The 21,302-nt window shown below is 37.6% G+C and overlaps 1 protein-coding gene across 23 annotated transcripts in view; it reads left to right on the plus strand.

Moving 5' to 3' along the window:
* NRXN1 (neurexin 1) overlaps nucleotides 1–21,302 on the plus strand; it is a 633,554-nt gene that overhangs the window by 107,933 nt on the left and 504,319 nt on the right. Inside the window, exon 1 of one of the 23 annotated variants that reach the window (XM_048936809.1) lies at nucleotides 16,232–16,353. The exons of 20 other annotated variants lie outside the window; for them this stretch is intronic. Coding sequence is in view for 1 of the 3 variants with exons in the window: in XM_048936806.1 (XP_048792763.1) it covers nucleotides 18,211–18,226 (16 nt within the window). In the remaining 2 variants the exon portion in view is untranslated. Of the gene's footprint in view, nucleotides 1–16,231; nucleotides 16,354–16,491; nucleotides 16,513–18,174; nucleotides 18,227–21,302 lie in introns of those variants that run through there. 2 more of the 23 variants (XM_048936810.1, XM_048936806.1) reach the window with 2 other exon arrangements.

Genomic DNA, 21,302 nt, shown 5'->3' on the forward strand with positions numbered 1-21,302 from the left:
GCAGTGGCTTCTTGGGGCTCTGTGACCTCAGAGCTCATTGTGTGATCAGATTCCTGGGTACACAGGAAGGGTGTTCAATAAGCACAGGTTTGATTTACACCTATCATAGGTACGCTTTGTCCGTGTCTGCAGGCACACACGTTTAAATACGCACATATGCTTAAACATCATAGGAAAGAGGGACGGCACAAAGGAGAGGAACCAACTGATGGATTAATGAATTCGAGCTTTATTGGGAGACAGAACTTGGAGACTGTCCCACAGGAACAGCAAGGGCTGGTGGTGCGGAGCTCTCCTTACTGATTGAGGGCTGCAGGGCTGACACCAGGAGTTGCCACGCTCCGGCCGTGTCCCCATCCTGGCCTAGAAGACAAAACAGCCCTCCACCACCACCTGTGCCCAAAGGTTGCTCACACATGGTGTCTCCGGACACAGGTGCGTGACTGGGATGCAAGACCCCTCCCCCCTGTCTCTTCTAATATCAGCCCTAGCTCCTGCCTGTCCCTTCTAATATCAGCCCCTGCCCCTCCCCGATCCCTTCTCACTTCAGCTCCTGCTCCGCTGCTGCCCGCTCTGCTCTGGGCTGCTGGCTCGCTGGCAGTGCCCTTTATATACCCGCTGGGGCGGGTTCCACTGTTCTAGCCTTTGTGACACTGCTGCATTGCCATGGTGAGTGAATAGCAGGCACTGATGGAAGGCCCGCCCCTCACCTGCCTCCGTTGGAATAAGGCCTTCGCTTTCTGCAGTTTTAATGCAGGAGTAAAATAACCCAAGCATAACTTATTTTTCACCGATCGTAAAACACGCTGTAGCTTCAACTCCAAAATGTTTAATATACGGTCCCATACACACACAGTGTCTCGACAATTATTTCTTTAAAACCTGGTACAAAACCACCTTGAAGAAGCATTGTTTTGCTAAAAAGTTTAGAAGGAAAAAAGATTTTGAGTGGACCCCACAATTATTCTGGAAGCAAATCCTCTCCTAGTTCTTCATCAGCAAAGTCATCTTCCTCAGTTCTTTTCCTTGCTGCAGTTTTAGGTCTTTCTGCTGGTGGGCCAATTGGGTCTGTGTAGGAAGCATCTGGGATTCAAACAAGTACATTTCAAACAGTTACCTGCAAGTACTTTTAGTTTGGCTTTAAACACCTCTAATAAAACAGGAGACTGCTTTCTAACATGACACGTCTGTCAAGGTATCTTCTTTGAAATGCAATCCTGTGAATTTGAGATAGATAAGGATTTTGATGGCTATAAGGAATTTTAAGTGCAACTTAGGCCTAAATTCTCTAGTACACTTTCTTTGAATGCTCTCCAAGGGAGGAACATCCAGCTAAGGATGCTTTCCTATACTGAAAGGCACTAGCAGTAATGATTGTTTGAACTGGAGATATGCTTGAATTCTTTCATAAAAAATCCAGATTGTTTGTTTTGTTTAACAAACACTACGCTTGTCCTTCTCTGTCTGCATTTCCTGTCTCACTATCTCGGATTTCATTTGAAGTCAAAATCCTTTTAGCTATTAAATCCACTGAAGAAACCTGTATTTAAAGAGTTTGTGACTCTAAAGAAGGTGACAGTAGAATCAATTTAATGCTTTAGGCATTTATTAAAGGCATTCAGTTTGCAAATTTACTTTTTAATTACCAAAACCTTTCTTTGGAGTATGCATGATATTTTGTCCAGGAACCAGCTTAAAAGAGACCAGTCTTTGTTCAACATTAAGTAAAGAATAATCAGATCACAGCATTCTCTAGAATCATGCTTGTGAGCTCTGAATTTATAATTAGAAATTTGGGGTGAACTTCCCTTTTGTGTCTCTGTAAAGCCAAGGATGTGAACATTGACCTTCTTGTTTAGAATATGGAGTAGATCTTGCACGTATCAGAGCTGATCTACTTTCCAGTCCCGGGGGAAATCCAGTGGCTACTTTTCACCAAAGCACCAACTGGGTACATTTCAGTAATTTCTAAAATAAAGCATAATAACATTTCACTTAAAAATCCGTTTAACATTTTAGCCTTTCATTATTTATCTGGGATGACGTATACTTGTAGCTGTATATGTACTTGTACTGTATGCTATTGTAAAAGTCTTGTAACTATTTTAGAAGTCTATTTGTAGCTGAGATCTGATACCCATTTTTAGCCAATTCTTATCTCCGCTCTTTTCTTAAACCAATCAAGAAGCTAGACCATGGTGAAGTATTTAAAACATATACACAAATGACTATGAATGATATTTTAGCATGGGTCTCTAAATGCACAGAGCTTGGATATATGACATGAAGCATAACAAACATTGCCCTGAAACCTTTTTGATGTGGTATCTTACCATATGGAAATTCTAGAATTTTACATGTTTTGAGATGGCAGGCAATTCTTCATTAGTACGCCTACACAGGAATGGTGTAAACATCCTGACTTGTTAACAGAGCTATATTAATACCGAATAGGAGTCTTGAGATAATTACAGTTTTCTGTCTGGAACAGAGATGTGCATGAAATAGATCTTTACTTAGATAGCCATGGGGGGGGAAACAAACAACAAAAAAACCAACAAAAAAATAAACACAACAGTTTTCTCCTTTGAATGTCCATTTAATCTTAGTAAATCACTATCCAATGAATTTGAGACGGTCTGCTATACTTTAACTACATACAGCATTTAAAATGTACAATTGGTCTCTTGCCAATGTAGGAATGTGTTCTTTCCTGGTTACAAGACTGAGGATTTGAAAGGAAAATGTGAAGGCTTAAATTAGCAATTGGAGGACTTATATAGAAAACTCGTGTGTTTATATATTTATCTATCTATATGTCTCTCTATATGGTTAGTTAGGAGGTAAAAACGAAGTAAAACCACTAAAATTTTAATACGAAGATGGAAGCAAGAGGTAAGCAAACTTGCTGTAAAATCATCAGAGTTCACGGTGTCAAGATGTTCTTGACTCTTTTCCCTTTTAGTTATGGAATTATTTTATAGTTATACTTCTCAGTTTAAAGCTATGAAAATTGGCTTGTGCATTAAAAATAAAAGTGACAAACACAGATTAGGATGCATAATTGTATGGATAAGTATTTGGGAACAAAAGCTCTTGCAGAAATTAGCTCAGCAGGGAATAACTTTGTTATATGTAGGGAACAAAACCTGAACAAGCATACCCAGGTATTGCTAAGGACCCAGGACTGCAGTATGAAATAAAGCTGCTTAGTAGAGTAGTTTTACTGCTCAAAGTGGCCATTGATTTTTGGGTTTTGGCTCTAAGAAAAGCTGCGCAAGGTGGGTCTGCCCTTTTCCTTATGGTTCTCAGGTCGCCTTCCCAACCCTCAGTTTCTTGCTGTCCTAGAGCAATCTTTCCTGCTGTTGATAGAGCCTGTGGCTTTCAAGTTGCCTCATGGCTTGAGCCCTGTTTCTTGGTGGTGTGTGTCGAACACACCAGGATGATGTGTAATGCTAGGCTTTTTTGTTGGTTTATCCTCTTGTCCTCCAGGTGGTTGAGGCCATTGTGATGTAGGCTTGAGTGGAAGTTATTTAATGCTTTTCCTGGGGCAAGGCAGTCCGGTGAATTCACCAGGATTTCCTAAAGGCACCACACGTTCTCTCTAGAGCGTGTCCATCTGGCCCATTTGTATGGGGCCTCCATCTTCCTTTTTTTTTTTTTTCTTTCCACTCACTGAAAAAGAAACAACTGTAAAGAAAACTCCTGGTATCTACTGCACCAACAGACAATACCAGGAAGGTTTTTAAGATCATTAAATCCTAATGGGTGCCTAAAATTTCATTCATTTCACGAGCAAACAGGTGCCAAAGTAGGAGGAATGCTACTGAGTATCTTTGAGTATCTTTGTAGCTCTGTCCCTCTTTGTTTAAATATAGGTGGTAGTCAGTGTTGTGCAAACAAGCTTTCTAAATAAAACGGGCTGCTAGCATTTAGTCTTGTAATAGCTGTCTGCCTCTATTGATTTGTCTGTGCAAGTTACTGTATTTGTGTTGCTTTGCGGTATTTTTAAAGAAAAAAATTCTTTCCTTTGATTATGGTGGGTAATACTGGTTTGAGAATAATTGTGAAACCATATATTAGCAATTCATTTCCTACACTTACTCGATCAAGCACCCACATAGAACTTTTTTGCCCAGGGAAATAATTCACTGTGTTCACCAAGATTATATATATATTCTAATACAAAAACTTTGGAACCCCAAAATTCATTTCAGAAGTAATGAAAGATTTCAAGAAGCAAACACGTTTGCCTGAAGCATCACTCACAGAGTGCTTAGCAGCAATAATGTCTCGTTAGTATGTCCTAATTCTCATACAGTCTGCAAACTGAATATACAATTTGTATGCATAAAGAAATATACTTCATCAGAACAATCTAAATCTGCAGCGTGTCATAGTTAAAAGTGTAATTGCAGTTTTGATTTTAGTATCACAATATTCATAGTTTTTATTACAGGAGAACTATCAGCAGACAGCTGTTTAGATTGGAGGCTCAGTGACTGTTTATTAAAGCAAAGTGATATAGGTAACCTTTTTGATATCACTGGGGAAAATAGGAAAATATTAAATATTACTAAATTCACATTTCAAATCAATAGATTTGTGTATGTTTGTATATTCTGTGGAATTTTGTTTCTAGAATAAAAAAGATTGAGTGGGTACATCTTTATACTTTATGTGTGATTGACGGGATGATGCAGATATAGGTTGTAACAAAATCAGTGCAATGGGACAAGCGACTGCAACCTTTTATTTAATAAGAACACACCTACTGAACATTGCTGCAGAGATACAAGGTGTTCACCATCTTAAATACAGGCTTCAACTCCTTAAGCATAAGAGAATTAACTGTGGCAATATTTTGGTATTTCAAACCACAAATGACCAACTTCTGGGCACATTCTTTTTTAGTAATTGCATTGATCTGCATTTCCTGATTGTTTGTGGATGCCCAGTCTGACACTTCTTTGCTACAATTTTCAGAAAAGCAAAGTCATTGCAGATGCCTTAAAAGCCAAGAGAGAACTGAGCACCTCTGTACTGAGCTGTTACCAGCACTGGCATTTCAGGTTTTACAGAAGGTAGCAGTTAACATTACATTTTCAAATAATCCCAGCTGTTGTATGGAATTTTTCACAATATGTTGAAATAGGCAGACAGAAAGAATAAAAGATGAATGATTTTGATGGCCAGGTGTCTAAATATGGTTAAGTTCAACAAAGAAATACATTAAATCAAGGAATAGAGGTGAGGAGAAGAACCAGAACTGTAAGTTATCTTTCTTGTCTTTCTGGCACCATACAGACTTGTGGAAACTTGTGATTTATTTATTGACAAGCACTTAGCTGCAGGTAACTGACAAAAAATGATGGTGTGTTCAGAGCCATTCTGTAGCAGAGAATTGCTACAACATTCAAATAAAGTCCTCACTGCTAAAAGACTCATTTCAGTTTCATTTTGTATAAAGGTTACTGCCAGGTTTGTTCTGGTTTTTTTTTTTTTTTTTTTTTTTTTTTTTTTTTTTAAATTCATTTAAAGGATCAGTTCTCTCACAGATGGTCCTTTCTCAGATATTATTTTTCTCCACTGAAGTTTAGAATTTAGGTCTGGTATACTGTTGATTTCAGTTTTTCACTGAGTTTGCACAGGTTTCAGAAAGCTTTCTATCAGATGCATATTCAGTAAAATTAAATAGGTTTTTAGGACACTGGGAAACAAGTATCTGTGAAGGTCTGAGTGGGTGCATTTTTTGTATTGGTTTGTTGTTAGATAGGATGGATATGACTTGTCAGCCCCAAATGAGATGGTAACTATAAAAAGTATCATCCTAACCACACTGAATTCTTAAAATGTTTGACTTTAGATTCAACCTTATAAAAATGTGTCCTCCAAGACTGTAAGCTAGACTGTGATTGCCAGTAGGTCGGGGAATGGCTTCCCATGATTACCTGCCCCAAAGTACAGGTTATGAACAGAAACCAGCTCGATTAAGTTTGTTACAGGGCTAAACACCAAACAGTGGCAGGAATGCAAGGATTAGAAATTCTATAATTCATTATTATTAGCACATATCTCCTACAAAGCCATTGTTATATCTCAGAACACATTTGTTAAGAGCCTAATTTAAAGACTTTCTGATTAGTTTTATTTGTAGTAGGTATACACTATTACTACTCAGCAATTTTTCTGATGATTCTGAAAATAAACCCTTAAGATTTTTGAAATTTCAATGGCATCCTTCCCCAGTAGTCCAATGGAAGAATAGAAAGCATCACCTTTGAATTTGGAAAGTCCTTTGTTACAATGCTTACAGCTTTAATGTACTCTAAATTAGAGAATAAATTAGGGTTTTGGCTTAACGCTGTTTTGAAATCTTCATTGCTAACCAGCCACTTCTCAGTGGGAAGAAAATGGAGAAGTCTATAAATGTCTTATCTTTATTATAATAGGAGAAGAAATAACTGAAAGATTTTTAAAGTCTGAGAAGCTGAGCTTCAATGAAAACTGTCATTAGTGCTTTCACACCTGGTTGCAAGCCACTGAAGTCAGTGCTGTTCTATTGACAAAGCAGCATCAGCTGTCAGTTTGGGATTTAACTCCAGCCTTTCAGAGCTGTTGTGCTGGAAGCGTGAACAAGTTAAATAAGAACCACTGACTCCGTTCCAAGTTTCCTGCACTTACAATGAAAGATTTCTAATGCTGTTGTAGCTAGTGAAGAGGAGCTTGTGTGTTTCATCTTTTGCTATGACTCCTGGATGCTTCAGCAATTTCTGCACTTATGAATTGCTCTCTGTATTTATCAGGTCCATTCACTGCTGCCAGCAAGAAAGCCAGCATGGGACTGCAAAATTCTTTACTCTGTTTGCTTTTATTTAAAAAAATAATAATAAGAGTCTGTATTAAGACTATCAACTAATTTGTAGATTCACTGGCAGACTAATGGCGCTTTTGGCATTGTTGGTAGGAAGTAGAGTGAAGCAACCAATGCTTAGCAACGTGAGAAGTTTCACATCTGACTGAGTGAGGGTAGGCTGCCAATACGTGAATTATACTATTTCTGTCAAATATAATCATCTGTGTTGTCAACTAGTGTGAGATTTCCTGCATAAGGCATACTTACTTCCTTCTCTCCAATCTGCACTCTATCTCATTACTTTATCCCTTTATTCTGAGCAACGTTCTGTCCATCAGTTCCATATTCTTTTTTAAAAGATTAGTCTAAACCCACTTTGAGATCGGTGTTTCTCTCTCTAGTTGCTCATGGAGTTTCTCTAAATGTTTTGACTGGGGGGAAAATTTGTATTTTTAGCAACTGACTGCTGATCAGTGGTGGTATCGCTGTCTGGTAGATGCAGGACTCTCAGTCTGAAAGGTGCTTTTCTGTGCATGGTCTCTATGGCCCAGGGAAAAGAGACCACCTTTGTGTCCAAAGACTAATTAATTTTACATTATCTGGATTGCTTTTCTAACAGTAACATAATTTGTCTTAGAACCAGTAGTTTGGATTCCAGATTCACATTTGTTGAGAGCATGAAATGCTTGACAGGAACTAAAGGTTTGCCCCAGTGTTTTCTTTTATTTTTTTCTCAGTAATGCTGTTAGAAATTCCAGTTCATACCTGGCTTTTCTTATACACTCCTAGATACAAGAAAGAAAATGTACATAATGAATTATTATTTTTTAATTCTACCCAGAATGAAGAAGGTGGATAAAACAATAAAGCCACACTGCAGGATCTATAACAAGAATCACCCAAAATTGCATGATCCTTCCTACAAATTGGTTTTCATATAAAATGCGTGCCATTAGTGACCACTACATTAAATAGAGTCTCACAGTAGGTGGTAGACGAATACAAAATCTTCACTACACAAGTAGCTTGAAGGAAATATCTTAAGTAAGACATAGGAATGTTGAGCATGAGGGGAAAACTCTTTCCAAAAGATGGGAGCAATTCTTTGCTGGCACTATTAAAATTACTTTTGAAACATGCTGAATTTAAATTTCCTATTTCTAGCTGTACTGTAAACGCTGCAGTCTGAGCCCAATTGACACTCAGGGGATATAATGAAGTTAGGTCACCAGGAGAGATATAAAGTAACTCTAAATCATGAAAGAAAGGACTCTGGGACTAAAGGCTTTGGAAATAGAATGTGGTTCTCTATGCAGCTCAATAATTAGGCTACCATTGATCATGATGATGAGTCTCTGGCTTCTAAAATTTCCTGCATGCATTTTCAGTTTAAATGAGAGATCAGACCTTTGGCTGAGGTTTTGAAAGAAGCAGTGAATGAATGAGAGGTCTTTGGAGTCCATGTCCTATTTACAAACATTCTGTTGATTTAAAGTCTACAGTTTGTCATAGTACTTAGTGATTTAGTTTCCCCTGGTATTAATTTTGGTTACTTTCAGTGTGCATTTCTTCTCACTGGCTGACACTAGAAAACTATAATTGAAATCGCATTTTTCATCAACTCATGGGATTCTGTGCCTAATATTTTTTCCTGAGAATAGTAACAAGGGCATGAATACAAAGCAATCAAAATAGTGTATTTAAAGATATCATTATTTGATGTAAAAAAAAAAAAAAAAAAAAAAAGAATGAGAAGGATATTAAGATACAGTATGGAGCTCATCAGTCTTACATATATGGCTGGCTATTAAGAACAGGGGATACTTTATGAAAACTATTTGGAAGTGGGAAAAGAAATAAGAATGTACAAACAACATAAATATAATCTCAGTTGTAAACATCTTGAATTTTGATTGTGTTTTTTTTCATGTTCTAGGAGATTAATTCTATAGGCTTTAAATAAAGGTGAATGGGAAGGGGCAAAAATTAATCTGCAACTGGCAGAGATTTGGACAAGAATAAAATATTTTTACTTTGATTTTTAAAATTAAATTGGGGGGAGGGGAATCTGTGTTTTGCATGTTTTTAGATGATAGAAGTGTAGGAAAGGATTGCTGTTGGAATGGAATGGGAGATGAAATTCAGAGAAAAAATCCTCCTTAAATCTGTAGGGAATAGTTTTGGGGAACACACCTATGTTTACCCTCATATAATGGTTTTTGATGAGACATGAGACAATGTTGAAATATCAGATATCTAAAACAAATTTGAGTTCCTGGGTTATCTAGGCTGAAATTCCTTATGTTGGTTCACCTGTTTCTTTTCTGACATGGTTTTAAGTGCTTACAACAGGCATAAAAATGATGTCAACTGTTTGCCATCACACATCTTGTTCCTTTTAAATTCGTTTTTTTTCCTCCTAATTATTATGGAGTGTTCTTAGGTTTATTTAGAAATACATTATTTTTTACCTAAGGTATACTTCTGATATAAATGTATTTGTTGAGGTGAGTGATTCTAAGTCCCGCTCTCTCTCTCTCTCTCTGTGATTAGCCATGTTTGGAATAAGTAGGAAGAAAGCATTATTTCTTTATTTCTTGTAGAAGATTAATAGGAGTTGGGAGCAGTTGTTTGAAAGTAAATTTGCAATGGAGCTTGCTTTTCAAAACCGCTCATATTCATAAACCATCTGCCAGTTCCTTCTTAACTTACCAGAGCTTCTAGGACAAACTTTGTCTTTTATGGAAACACAAGGAAAAACAATTATGAGAAGTTTTGATCTGGCAAGAAAATTGAAACAAAAACCTCCATGGTGAATGATTTCCTCAACAGTATCAACAATTTTATGAAATTAGTGCCCTGTTTTGACAATTTAATTATTTGTCTATTTGAGACAGAAGCTTATTTTCATGTTTTCAGTAAAAGGAAATCTTAGCTCTGAGTGAGCGTATGGATTTTTGCCTGTCTTTCTTACTTTGTATTATTTTTGTTTTCCCTACCTATTTTTCTAATTTGAGCTTCAGTTGAACCCTGAATGTGATTCTTCCATAGTAAAAAAAAGGGAAAGGAAGTGGCCTAGAAGCAGACAGCAAATTTTGAAAGTTACTACTTAAGTAGTCTGCAGTAGAAGTGAACCCATTCATCACCTCTAGGGCAAGATAAATGCAACAGTGCTGTGTGTGGAAAAGATGTATCCCTAAGTACTGTACATGAAGTTTGTTTGTTTGGTTTTTTTTTACAAAATTTCGTGTACATTAATGTGCTTCCTACTTCAGGTAAAAGACAGAACAACTTTATATTCTTTGATCTATTCTGCCTATCCTCAACTTACATGCACCTTCAATCACTTCTAATCAGTGCGATTCCTTATGAGCTGTTGTTTTCAATCGTGTAGAATACATCCCGTGAGAACAGTTCTATCAGTGCATTATCACTCCTGGGTTATCTCTCCATTCACTATTAATTCATGAGATTGATTTACCCCCTTCCTTGTACAGAAATATTAACATATAATTAAGATACAAATCCAAATGTGAGAATATAATAACAGGAAAGCCATCTGAGAGAAACAGAATCACAGTGGTGACATGTTCTAGAAGAGGAATGCAGCTGAAGATTAATTGTTAAGCACTCATGCCAACAGCAGATAACTCATGTTGCATTCACAGAGGGAATCTACAGACTCCTTGCCATAAATAAAGGATATGGCTTTCTGCAGAGCAATTCCTAAATCTGCTTACTTTTAACATGATTTCTCATGTTGAAGATAATTTGCTGAATCCTTTGTGAAATCTGTGTAGCTCCACTGCAGTTGAGCCAATTTGCACTCTCCTGGGATATGGCTCTTCTATGTCAGTTGCAGTGTCAATCAACAGCTGTGAATTCAAACATGAGCAAACTTTTATTAAGGTCAAGCTACTGGAGCAGCAAAAAAGCTAATGGCATTCTGAATTTGTACTTGGCATTTACTGCTCAAATCTTATGAGATGCATAAGCACACAAGGCAAGATCTTGTAGATTTGGAATTATGTGTGTGTGTGTACATGTGGTTCTCAGAAGAACTAAATTTCCCTAGGCACTGACCACTTTTACTGAAAGAGAGGCAAATATATATATATATTTTTTAAATACATTTTTACACTGTTGAAAAGCAGGTGAATAGTTGTAAGTGGGAATATTGTTACAGATGATTTGTGAAGAGAGGGAGAAAATTCAATTTCACTTGCAAGGTTAAAAAGGAAACAGCTTTAAGTCATGTGTCTGCAAATGACTTGTTCTTTGTTAAAGATTTTATTGCACTGCAAAGTTGCTTGTGCCAAGAATACAGAGGAATGAAGAGCACAATTCCAGGAACACCTTCAGAAAGTGTTATCAATAAATGAAAATTCAGATATAATTAGATACTAAAATATTAATATCATTGTGACAATGGGACTGTTAAAATGTAAAGTAAGTATGAAAGCAGATAATGAAGACGGTATTAAGTTTAGCTTTAAAGCTAACCGTAATATAAGATACAACTAATTCCGATGGACAAAAGATAAAATCCATATGTTGGATATTGATTCCAGGTTACTAAAAATTATCACAGAAAATATGCATTTCAACTAAGCTTGAATTTGAAACATCTTAAAGCTTTTAAGGGTTTCAGAAATTCAGGAACACAATCAATCCCCCTCTCTCCTCTGTTCTTATTCTCCATTCTCAGTGAAAAGATAAACTTGACCCACATTGAAAAGCAATGCACTATACTTGCATCAAAACTTAGCTACTGTCATTAGTGGGCACAAAATATCACCAGACATTTTATGATTATAAAGTGAGCTGCTTACAACATTGCAGTCATTAAAAAAAAAAAAAGTGACATATTTACCTAGGCTGTGAAGAGAGCAAGTAGTTGTGATCTTGGGCATAAGTTTCAGACATTATTTTTTTTTTAATTTATTATTCTTTATTTATATTAAAACCTTATTTATTACTGGAATGTTCACTACTCTGAAAATTAGACTTGTTTTTATAACTTATTATGGCAGGCTGTACAGGTCTAGAAAGCTACTGTTCTCAATAATACAATAATAATCCAAACACTATCATTCTAAATTGTGCCCTGGCTTTTCACTGGTAATGTACTGTAACGGTCTCTGTAACTCTCACTCCTCTTTTTATAGGTGGGGTATGTGAAGCATGTGTTGTATGTCATAAATAGAGAAAAATAGTTAAGGTTCTTGTTTCCTTCCCATCATCCATTTTATATCTGACCACAAGTAGCCAATGTAAAGTTAGACACAATGCCAGTTTGGACTGGAGGTTGTATTTCATTTTGATGGATTGTGTAATTATATGAAAAATAATTAGGATTGGCTTGAAAACATGTCAATTCTGCTGGCCCTTTTTAACCATCCTTTTTATAATCATCCTGTCTAAGGTAATAGAAAGTAAATAATGCTGAAAAGGTAATGAGAGGTAATGGACCTTAAACAGATTGACTGTTGATTGGGTACCACCAATTTGCAGCATTTTTGTTTCCTTCAGGGCCCTTGAGCTGTACAGCTACCTAGCAACCATGAAATCTGCTATGAGATATTCTCATACAGAAAAAGCTGCGCTTGCCAGCACTGTACTGTGATAATCGAGCTGGCAATATAGCTGAAACTGCTGTGCAACAAATACCCTTACATTCCAAAGGACATTATGCTTTGTACTGTGCATCACATCTAAGATTATAAACCCTTGCCACTCGAGAAAATATTTTCATGTTTCCATGAAGTATGCAGAAGTTACAATGAGGAGGTGTTATCTCATCCTTTCCCTGTCAGAACACTGTAGGTATTAATATTCTGGTTTGCTAAAATGCAATACTATACACACCTAGAATAGAAAAAATTTAAATCTCGGCCCCAGCTTTTTCAAAATATTTCTGTTATACTTCTTTGATACATATTTAGTTTAGAGGCATTTCTTCCAAGACTTTTTTCTTGGGTCTAAAAGAAGGTGTTATCTACGTACATTGTTGGGTAGAATCAGTGGAGAGGAAGTTATTTCAATGATGGTAATTTTAATTATTTCCCTGATAATTTGTTCCCAGGCTCTAGCTTAAGCATTACATTTCATTCTAGTCACACTGGGAAACAGCATCAAAAGTGCAGCATCTCAGCCATCTGGTGAACTGTCTGTTGAAAATGTGACTAACAACCTAACCTACATTGTTAATCTCCTTTCTTTTGAACATAGATACTGAAAGCATTTTTTTAGCCTTGATTTGAAAGTTTTCATCACAATGAACATTCATAAATAAATCCATCACATCTGATTTGAATATTAAAACAGTTATAAACAAAGCTCATACAGTTTTTATTTGTTGTCATAACCTAAACCAATTTTGCTTTATCAGGTTTGGTGAAATAACGTCTTAATGATCTGTTGTGAAGAGTGTATTAACATTGTACATTACTCAGATTTTTGTCAGTACACTTCTGTTTCCTTAAAATAGTGCTTTCTGAATTTTGGTCTTTAAACATTTTCAAGGGTTTTACTGTCGTCAATTTGTTATGCCCAATTAACAATTGTTAGTGTATGGATATTTTATTTTAAATTACTGTTTAAGCACAATGTGAGGCAGTAATACTGAGATTAGGAGGACAGGAATGTGAACTGGAGCAAAGAGCACAGTTGCCTCCTCCAGCTGCTCTGGCCCTGTGCTGCTTCTGTCTGGCTACAGGACACTGTGGACCTGCGCTCATCTTACTCACAGTGGTCTTCCCAGTAGCTGTTTTGAGAACACACATTGCTTCTAACCCAAGGCTGGGCATAGGGAACCCTCTTGCTCCAGCAGTTGATGCTAGCACTGCTGCACTTGCTCCTGTAGCCGGACCCACAAGTCAGAGCCCTGGGAAGGTTTGCACATTCTGGTTGCCTCCATCTCTTTTGTCTCATGAGATCTGTCTCATCCTCCTCATTTAAAAATCCTCAATGCGATAATCCTGCTGGAATAACGTTCCTATATTATATTGTTCCCTTCATTAATGAGTACAGCTGCTTTTGATTGTCTTTCATTTTTACCAATTGATCAAGATTTCTGTTTGTTAGTATTTGTGCCCCGTTTTCTTTTTTTCCCTGTGAACCCCTTAGCAATATAATTTCCCCAAGGAATAAATCATCCCAAAATTCTGCACATCCTTGCAGAGAAAAGTAATAATATTTAGAGCTTGGTCATAACTATTACAATTAATTCAGGAAATTTTATCACATTGAAAATGGCGTAACTAATCTGACAGCATTTGTGACTTTTTTTTTTTTAACCATCTGCATCTTTTTCCTTAACAAATGTGACTGCAACCCCCCCACAAATGTGCACGCATGTTTTGATTTCTCCTCTGGTTCACAAGGCTGGGATGCAGTCAGGGGGAAGATAACCTTCGCAAGATTTATCTGACAAATTGTGAACATGAACAGCTCAATGAATGGCTCATCAAATCAGCTAAACATTGAACTGTAAACATAAATGTAATATTAGACCATTCTGAATACCCAATTCTTTGTAATGACTTGCTTGACCAAGAATAATCTTCAAAAACAAACAAACAAAAAGAATATTGAATTGTTACTTGTCAGTCAGCCAGCTCCAGTTAAAATATATGTGGAAAGCAAAATGTGCACCTTATAGTAGATTTTATCTGTGATTGCTGTCTTATTATGAAGATAATGCTCTTACTGCTGCATCTTTATTTAATGTATTTTCTTCAGATTACAGTGTTGCTGAAATTAATAGTGTTGTTACAATAGCTTTGTAATACATTTTGATCAAATAATGTAGGACTTGAAACAGTGCTGTGTGAAACTGATAATGCACGTGCTAAAACCCTTGAAAACTGATTGTGAATAGGGAATTGGTTTAACTAGGTGTACTTTAAAGGAGCTTAAGCAGGGTTTGTAACATAAGCAATAATAACGGTTTGCTATGGCATCCCTACACAAAGCACTGTCCTGGCAGTAGCAGAGTTCCTTCATTACACAGGCAGAGCATGCAACTCCTTGACCTTGGAGATACTACCCTCAGAACAGTTTGTCAAGCTCTGAGCCATCATCATGAGGAAGATAAATTGGAGGCACGGCATTAAGGAACGGCAGGTTAATCTGGAGGGGGGAAATTTGCCTCAAAGTGTGCTCCCTTGCTGAGTGCTGGTAAGGGGCGGCCACAGGCTGAGGTGACTGTGGACGAACAAAGGAAGGAGTTTGATGCTGTCGTCTGAAACCCAAGAAGAAAACTCTAACTCCAGAGTGGTGTTAGCAGCATTCCTTTATTCCTCGTAATATATACCAGGTGACTCGACAAGCAAGTGCACCCTCTCAGAGTTCAGGTTTTACATTTGGACAGTTAAGGCATATGCAGAAAGACACTGGCATATATATTCATTCCTTTTCAGGGGCTCATAAAAATATGTTAATGCCCCCCTTTGTGCGTGCTCAGTTGTATCTAGGGTGGTTGAGTGCCCACCTGTTTTTCACCATTAGCTTAATGTCTTTGACTCATTTTCACCCACTTTGGGAAATTTTCATTGCTTATTAGGCTGTAGTGAGCAACTTTTTAAAACAATGTATGTGGAATTCGGGGAAGGTGTTCTTGCACCTGGTGGGTGCAAAAGATGCATGATTCCTATGCAAAGCATTGAGGAAAACACCCACTAATGCTAAAATGGAAAGTTTTAGAGCTATCATTTATGGTTTCGTTTTGTTAAACTAATAGATTGGTTCTTAAAGCTAATGTGCTAATCCCTATTGCTAAGCAAAGCAAACTCCATCAGTGCCATAGGTGGAGACAGGCTGTGGTAGCTGCACACCTCCAACGAGCAGTTGTTAAGGCCTGGTTCTGCTGGAAGTCTTTAGGCCAATATCACTTAGCTCCCTGGGGGCACCTCCGGGTTTTTGCTAAGGCTGACAGGAACAGTCTTTGCAGGAGGCACGTGCCAGTGCGGTGCTGAAGCAAAAATGGGAAGCCCGCGCGCCCTTTTCTTTGGTGGAGGAGGAAGGAACTGGGAAGACGCAGAGTTTTTCTTGTGAAGTGCTGAATGCCTGACCAGTTTGCTTTGATGCTTGGCAGTCCCTGTTTGCTGCGAAAACGGCCCGGGCTGTTGTAGAAACAGCAAGGAAACGTGCCTTTGCTTGCTCCCTGACCATTGGTAGTGCTTGCTTCTGTTATGAAAATGAGCCTTAACTGATGCAACAAACAGCCTCAGACAATCCTGTTCCTTTTCAAGCATTAATTAGCAAGGATTAAGTATACAATGGTTGCTATCCTGGGCTTCGACCCGCGTGGCGGGCGGGCTTTTCCTCAGGCACCACGTGCGCAGCCCGCGAGCTTCCACGGGGCGCTGCCTTCAGAAGTGGGCTGCATCCCGGACCTCCAGGCTGGCTGTGCGAGCTGAGCTGCTCGGCTTGTCGGCTATGCCCTGTTGCACGCTTCGCGCAGTAGGGATCGACCCCGAGACTTTAGGCTTCAGGTTAGTAATTTCATATCGAAACAATATTTAGGCGGGATAAATACACGCAGCTGCTATTTTTTTGCGTTTGCCACTTTCAGCGTGAAGACTTTCAGCCCGCAGACGTTGTAACGGCTTTAGTGAGGTAGCGGCGCGTGCCCCTGTGCCTTTGCATTACCTGTGAGTGCAAATGCAAACCTCAAAAACGGTCGTAAGAATGAATATCTTATACTATAAACGTAGTTTGGAATTAACCTTACTGGCTGCCGAATGTTCGTGCAATTTAATGTGATGTATTCAAGATACGTGATTTTAAAGATTGCTTTAAAGCAAAGTGTTAACTTTGGGTTTTCCACCTGCTTCTGTGGACTGTGAATTGGAGAACAAGATCTGGCATTTGCCTTGCTTTGAGATAGAATAGTTTGGCGCAATTCTTCTGTTCTTTATTTAATTTACTCTCGTGTGAAAAATGAGACATGCTTTTACGAACTGCTGCTTTTCCAAGACTTTTGGAGCTCTGTCTTAATGATATGTTTCGATAGAAATGGAAGCTTATATATATTTTTTATAAAATATAAAATGTGTGTATATATATATATAGCTATTTCTTTGAAACCAAAATCGTCGTGAAAGAGCAGCCTTGATTTGCTGAGTTCCCATCCCCCTTGTTTTACTGGAGAACAAACCTTGTCTCAGTATCAAGAGTTTGGTCTGTGATGAGAACTGCCCTGGGGGCCAGAAAGCTGAGCAGAGCTCATTCTTGATAAGATGCTTCCATAGGAGAAACGTGTAATGGTATAAATTTATACAGACGTCATTGATATGATTAAAAAGTGTCAGAATGTTTCTTTTCTTGGGAACACCAAATGGCAGCATGGTTTGGCAGAGCCCTGTGTCTTGTTGACCATAAGTATCTACATCTTTCGTGTAGTAGAGTGTTTGACTTACATTAATGCTTTTTTTAAAATAGATTTTTATTCTGAAACAATTGACAATAGGGTTAAATTACTTCAAAATTTTTTATTTGAATGTTAAAACATTTTTTTCTACCTCTATCACTGATAATATCTTGTAGGTGAATTTCATTTAATAGCATGTCAACTACATGATTATTTGAACCATCCGTATTTTGTTTTTTGAGATTACTTGCACTTGTCAGGTGGCTTGAAATTTTAATAATGAAAAATTCTTTGAATTACATGTGATTGAAGAAAAAATAGTATTTTACTATTGCCTGAAGATATCTTAAGATTTCAAAAATCAGGTTTTTTTTTTTTTTTAATGGGGGTGTTGGTGGTAGATAAAAATTAAAATAAAATTATGTAGTTTTTCATGTAGCAATATTTTGCTTTCATGATTCTCTCTGCGTGGCTCCTCTTGTTTCCACAGGAGTCATTCAAAAGTATAATGTAGAACTAATCCCTCTTCCGCTCCTAAAAAAATGAATTTGAATAGATGTTTGCTTCCTATTTCTGTTCACAAAGTATAGCGCACTATGTGGTACTTAAGTACAACTGAAACAAACAGTAGGTAAATGATTCTGGTCTCTCTTGTCTTCCTGTGCTTCCTTATCTGCCTGTAGTAAGTTTTGTACTGGCTGTAACTGTTTCAAGAGTAGACAATACTCAGCTGGTAATAGAAAACTGTTAGTGAATAACATGCTTTTATGGTGATTGAACTTAGGAGATTCCTTATCGGGTGTCAATTATGCAAATAGTTCTCAAGAAGAAAGTCAGTCAGTGAAACAAATCAGGTGTTTCATAAATGGCTGCAGATGTGGTTTCTCACTAATTGTTGTGAATTATCTGATACAAGAACGAATGTCTGTGGGGTTTCTTATTCTCTTCTGCCACGTACCTGCTTCTGAACGCTCCTAGAATGGATACCGCTACAGGTAAGAATGTAGTAATAATTACTGACTAGCTTGGATTGGAAGGGGCCCTAAAGCTCACCCAGCCCCAACCCCTACTGTGAGCAGGGCTGCCCCCCACCAGCTCAGGCTGCCCAGGGCCCATCCAACCTGGCCTTGGGCACCTCCAGGGTTGGGGCACCACAGCTCTGGGCAGCACTGCCAGGGCCTCACTGCCCTCTGAGTAAAAAAATTCCTCCTGACATCTTACCTAGATGTCCCCTAGTTTAGTCTCCCCTTTATCCTATCACTATCCACTACATAAAAAATTATTCTTCCTCCTGTTTATATGCTTTCTTTAAGTACTGAAAGGCTGTAATGAGGTCTCCCTCTTCAAGCTTAACAAGTTCAACTCTCTCAACTATTCTTCATAGAAAAGCTGCTCTAGCCCTTTGAGCATCTTTGTGACCCTCCTCTGGCTCCACTCAAACAGCTCTGCATCTTTCTTGGTGCTACAGGCCTAGATGCAGTACTTAAATGGAGCTTTACAAGGGTAGAGTAGGAGACAACCTCCCCCCTCTCCTTGGTGGCCACCCCTCTTCTGATGCAGCTCACGATAGAGTTAGCCTTGTGGGATGCAAGCATTCTTGGCTTGTGTAAATAACGATGCTTCAGAGTTCTCTAAGCATTTGTGTCCTGTGGCTTCCTCAGTAATCACTGGTATCTGCTTTTAATGACTATTGGGAGACTCTTTATTCCACATAATTGTCTAATCCTGCTTGGAAATAAGCAGCACCCACAGCTCAGTTGGTGTGTGTGATTTTCTGCTTTGTGCTGTTTCTACTTCAAGGCTCCCATGCTCTTGTGTTGGGAAGCAGTTTGGCATTGCTTGCCCACCTTTCCATTTTGAATATGGGTTTTCTAGTCTTCTGTAATGTCCTGCTGTGGTCAGCTCTTTTTCAATTGAATAGTCCTAGTCTATTAAGTTCTTTCTTTTAGAAAATACATTTTGTGGTTTGGTTTGTCCTTGTTGCCCTCTTCCTTTCTCTTCTGAGATGAGGGTGACCTGCATTTAGTATTACATCTACGTGAGTAGCATGAATTTGAGCAGTAGCATTCTCTTTCTTGGTGGGTGGAAAGCATGTTGTGGTAATACACCTGGACTAGAAAGAAAGAACTTCTTTGTGCTACTGCAGTATGAAACTACAGACGTTTGTGGTCTATACCATAAGAGGCATTTAAAACTAAATTGGCAGGTGTTAGCAGGTTCAAACCCTACCACCTGAAGTTCTGGGAATATTTTTGCAACTTGTCTTGCTGCCTAGAATATCAATATCTGATCAGTAGTACGTCCTAATTAATAAGCTTTGTTTTAGTGAAAATCAAGAATACTTGATGACAGTACTGTTACATGTATTAGCAAAGAAAAGGAACCTGAAGTGGAGGGGAAAGCCTCTGGAATTATTCAGAACAACAAACATTCTTGGAAAACTGAAAGATTAGAGCATTTTTTTAACTTGAGTCAGAATAGATTGAAATGTACATTTAAAAAAAAAAAAAAAAAGATAAACTTTATGCAAGAGGAAATTCATGTTTCTCTTTCGAATTCTCTCTGTATTCAGTTTTGTCAGAAGTCCAAAATGAAATTTCTCAAACTTGGTGGAGATTCTGCTGCAATTCTGGTGTTGATCATTAGACTGTGAATAATTTGTGTTAAACTTTAATAGTGTACAAATCTGAGCATTTTAATTGCTTTCTGATATTTTCTATGAAAACTTGAGTCAGTATATCCCTGAGAGAGTAAGTTTCACACTACCTGTATTTCAAAAGTAGATCTCATTCAGCTGGTAATACAGAACTGTGAGCTGATGTCTGTGTTTGCAAGTTAAAAAAAAAAATTTGCCTGTTTCAGTGAGGAATGGGGAGCAAAGTAAGCTGTTTCTCAACAGAAATAAAGACTGGAATTATGAGGGAGAAAATACATTGCTTGCTTTAGCTTTGTGGATTTTTGTTTGTTTGGAGTTAGTGTGTGACAAAAATGCAGAATTTGTTAAAAGCAGAACCTGAGATGAGAAGAACCCCCTCTCCACAAAGCATCATGAATACTAAAGATGGTGTCACTGACTTATCAGCCTCCACCGTATTTTCAGAAATGACTACAGTACTTCTTCAGTATTTGTTTTCTGACACTGATGTGCTGTAAGCCTAGATCTGTGTCTGATGTATTTTTTAGATTTGCCAGCTTGCTTTTGTTGAGAAACCGTAGCAGTGAAGAGCAGGTAGCCAAAAAGCAAAAACTAATCCGAATTAAAAAATGTTTTCTCCTTCTAAAATGACAACGTTTCTCTGAGTGGGAACCAGATTAATATGAGTGTTTTTACTCCCCTGAATTACTCTGATTTAAAGTAGTGAAGAATATTTTATCCTAAATTATAGGATAAATCTTATTTTATCTTGAATTTATATATAATGTAATGAATAGAGGTGGTTCTTCACTTCTCATCCTATACTTTAATGGGAAAATATAGTATTTTGACAGTTATTTATAAGTAGATGAGCAATAAAAAATAACTACTGGCCAATTGCAAGCACAACTGCTATGTGTAGGTTCCTTCACTGGAAAAACCTTCCTTAGCTGAAGTTGTAATGTTGTGCAAAGGGATAATGCAACCTCTGGGATACAGGTATATTGTACTCAACAAACAAAACACTTGAGTCAGCAGATAACATTATCTTGCCGTTGCATAAGCGTTTGCTGTATGTCTATAAATATGTATTTGCAGTACACTTTCTCATGCCAATTTATGCTTGCTTAATGTATGCATAAAACATTAATCTTGAAGATTAAACAGGAGCTTTTTGTGTATCAGCAAAAAGTTGTTTCCATCAAAGGTTGTTAATTAAAAAATAAAAATAAAAATCAACCACTATTGTAGCGCTATTTCAAAAACTCTTTCTAAGAGTTTGTTACCCTCCCAATGTATTTGTTTTTTCTTATAGCTGGAAGGCTGTAGCTTCAACCCTTTAGCAGTATTCAGTTTGCTGTTATTACTATCATGCTGTATTACTATTAACGCGCAGTGACCATATGGATCATCTGAAAGCTCTGGTAGTTTGTCGG

Source organism: Lagopus muta, chromosome 2 (assembly GCF_023343835.1).
Source record: "Lagopus muta isolate bLagMut1 chromosome 2, bLagMut1 primary, whole genome shotgun sequence".
NCBI classification, from domain to species: domain Eukaryota; kingdom Metazoa; phylum Chordata; class Aves; order Galliformes; family Phasianidae; genus Lagopus; species Lagopus muta.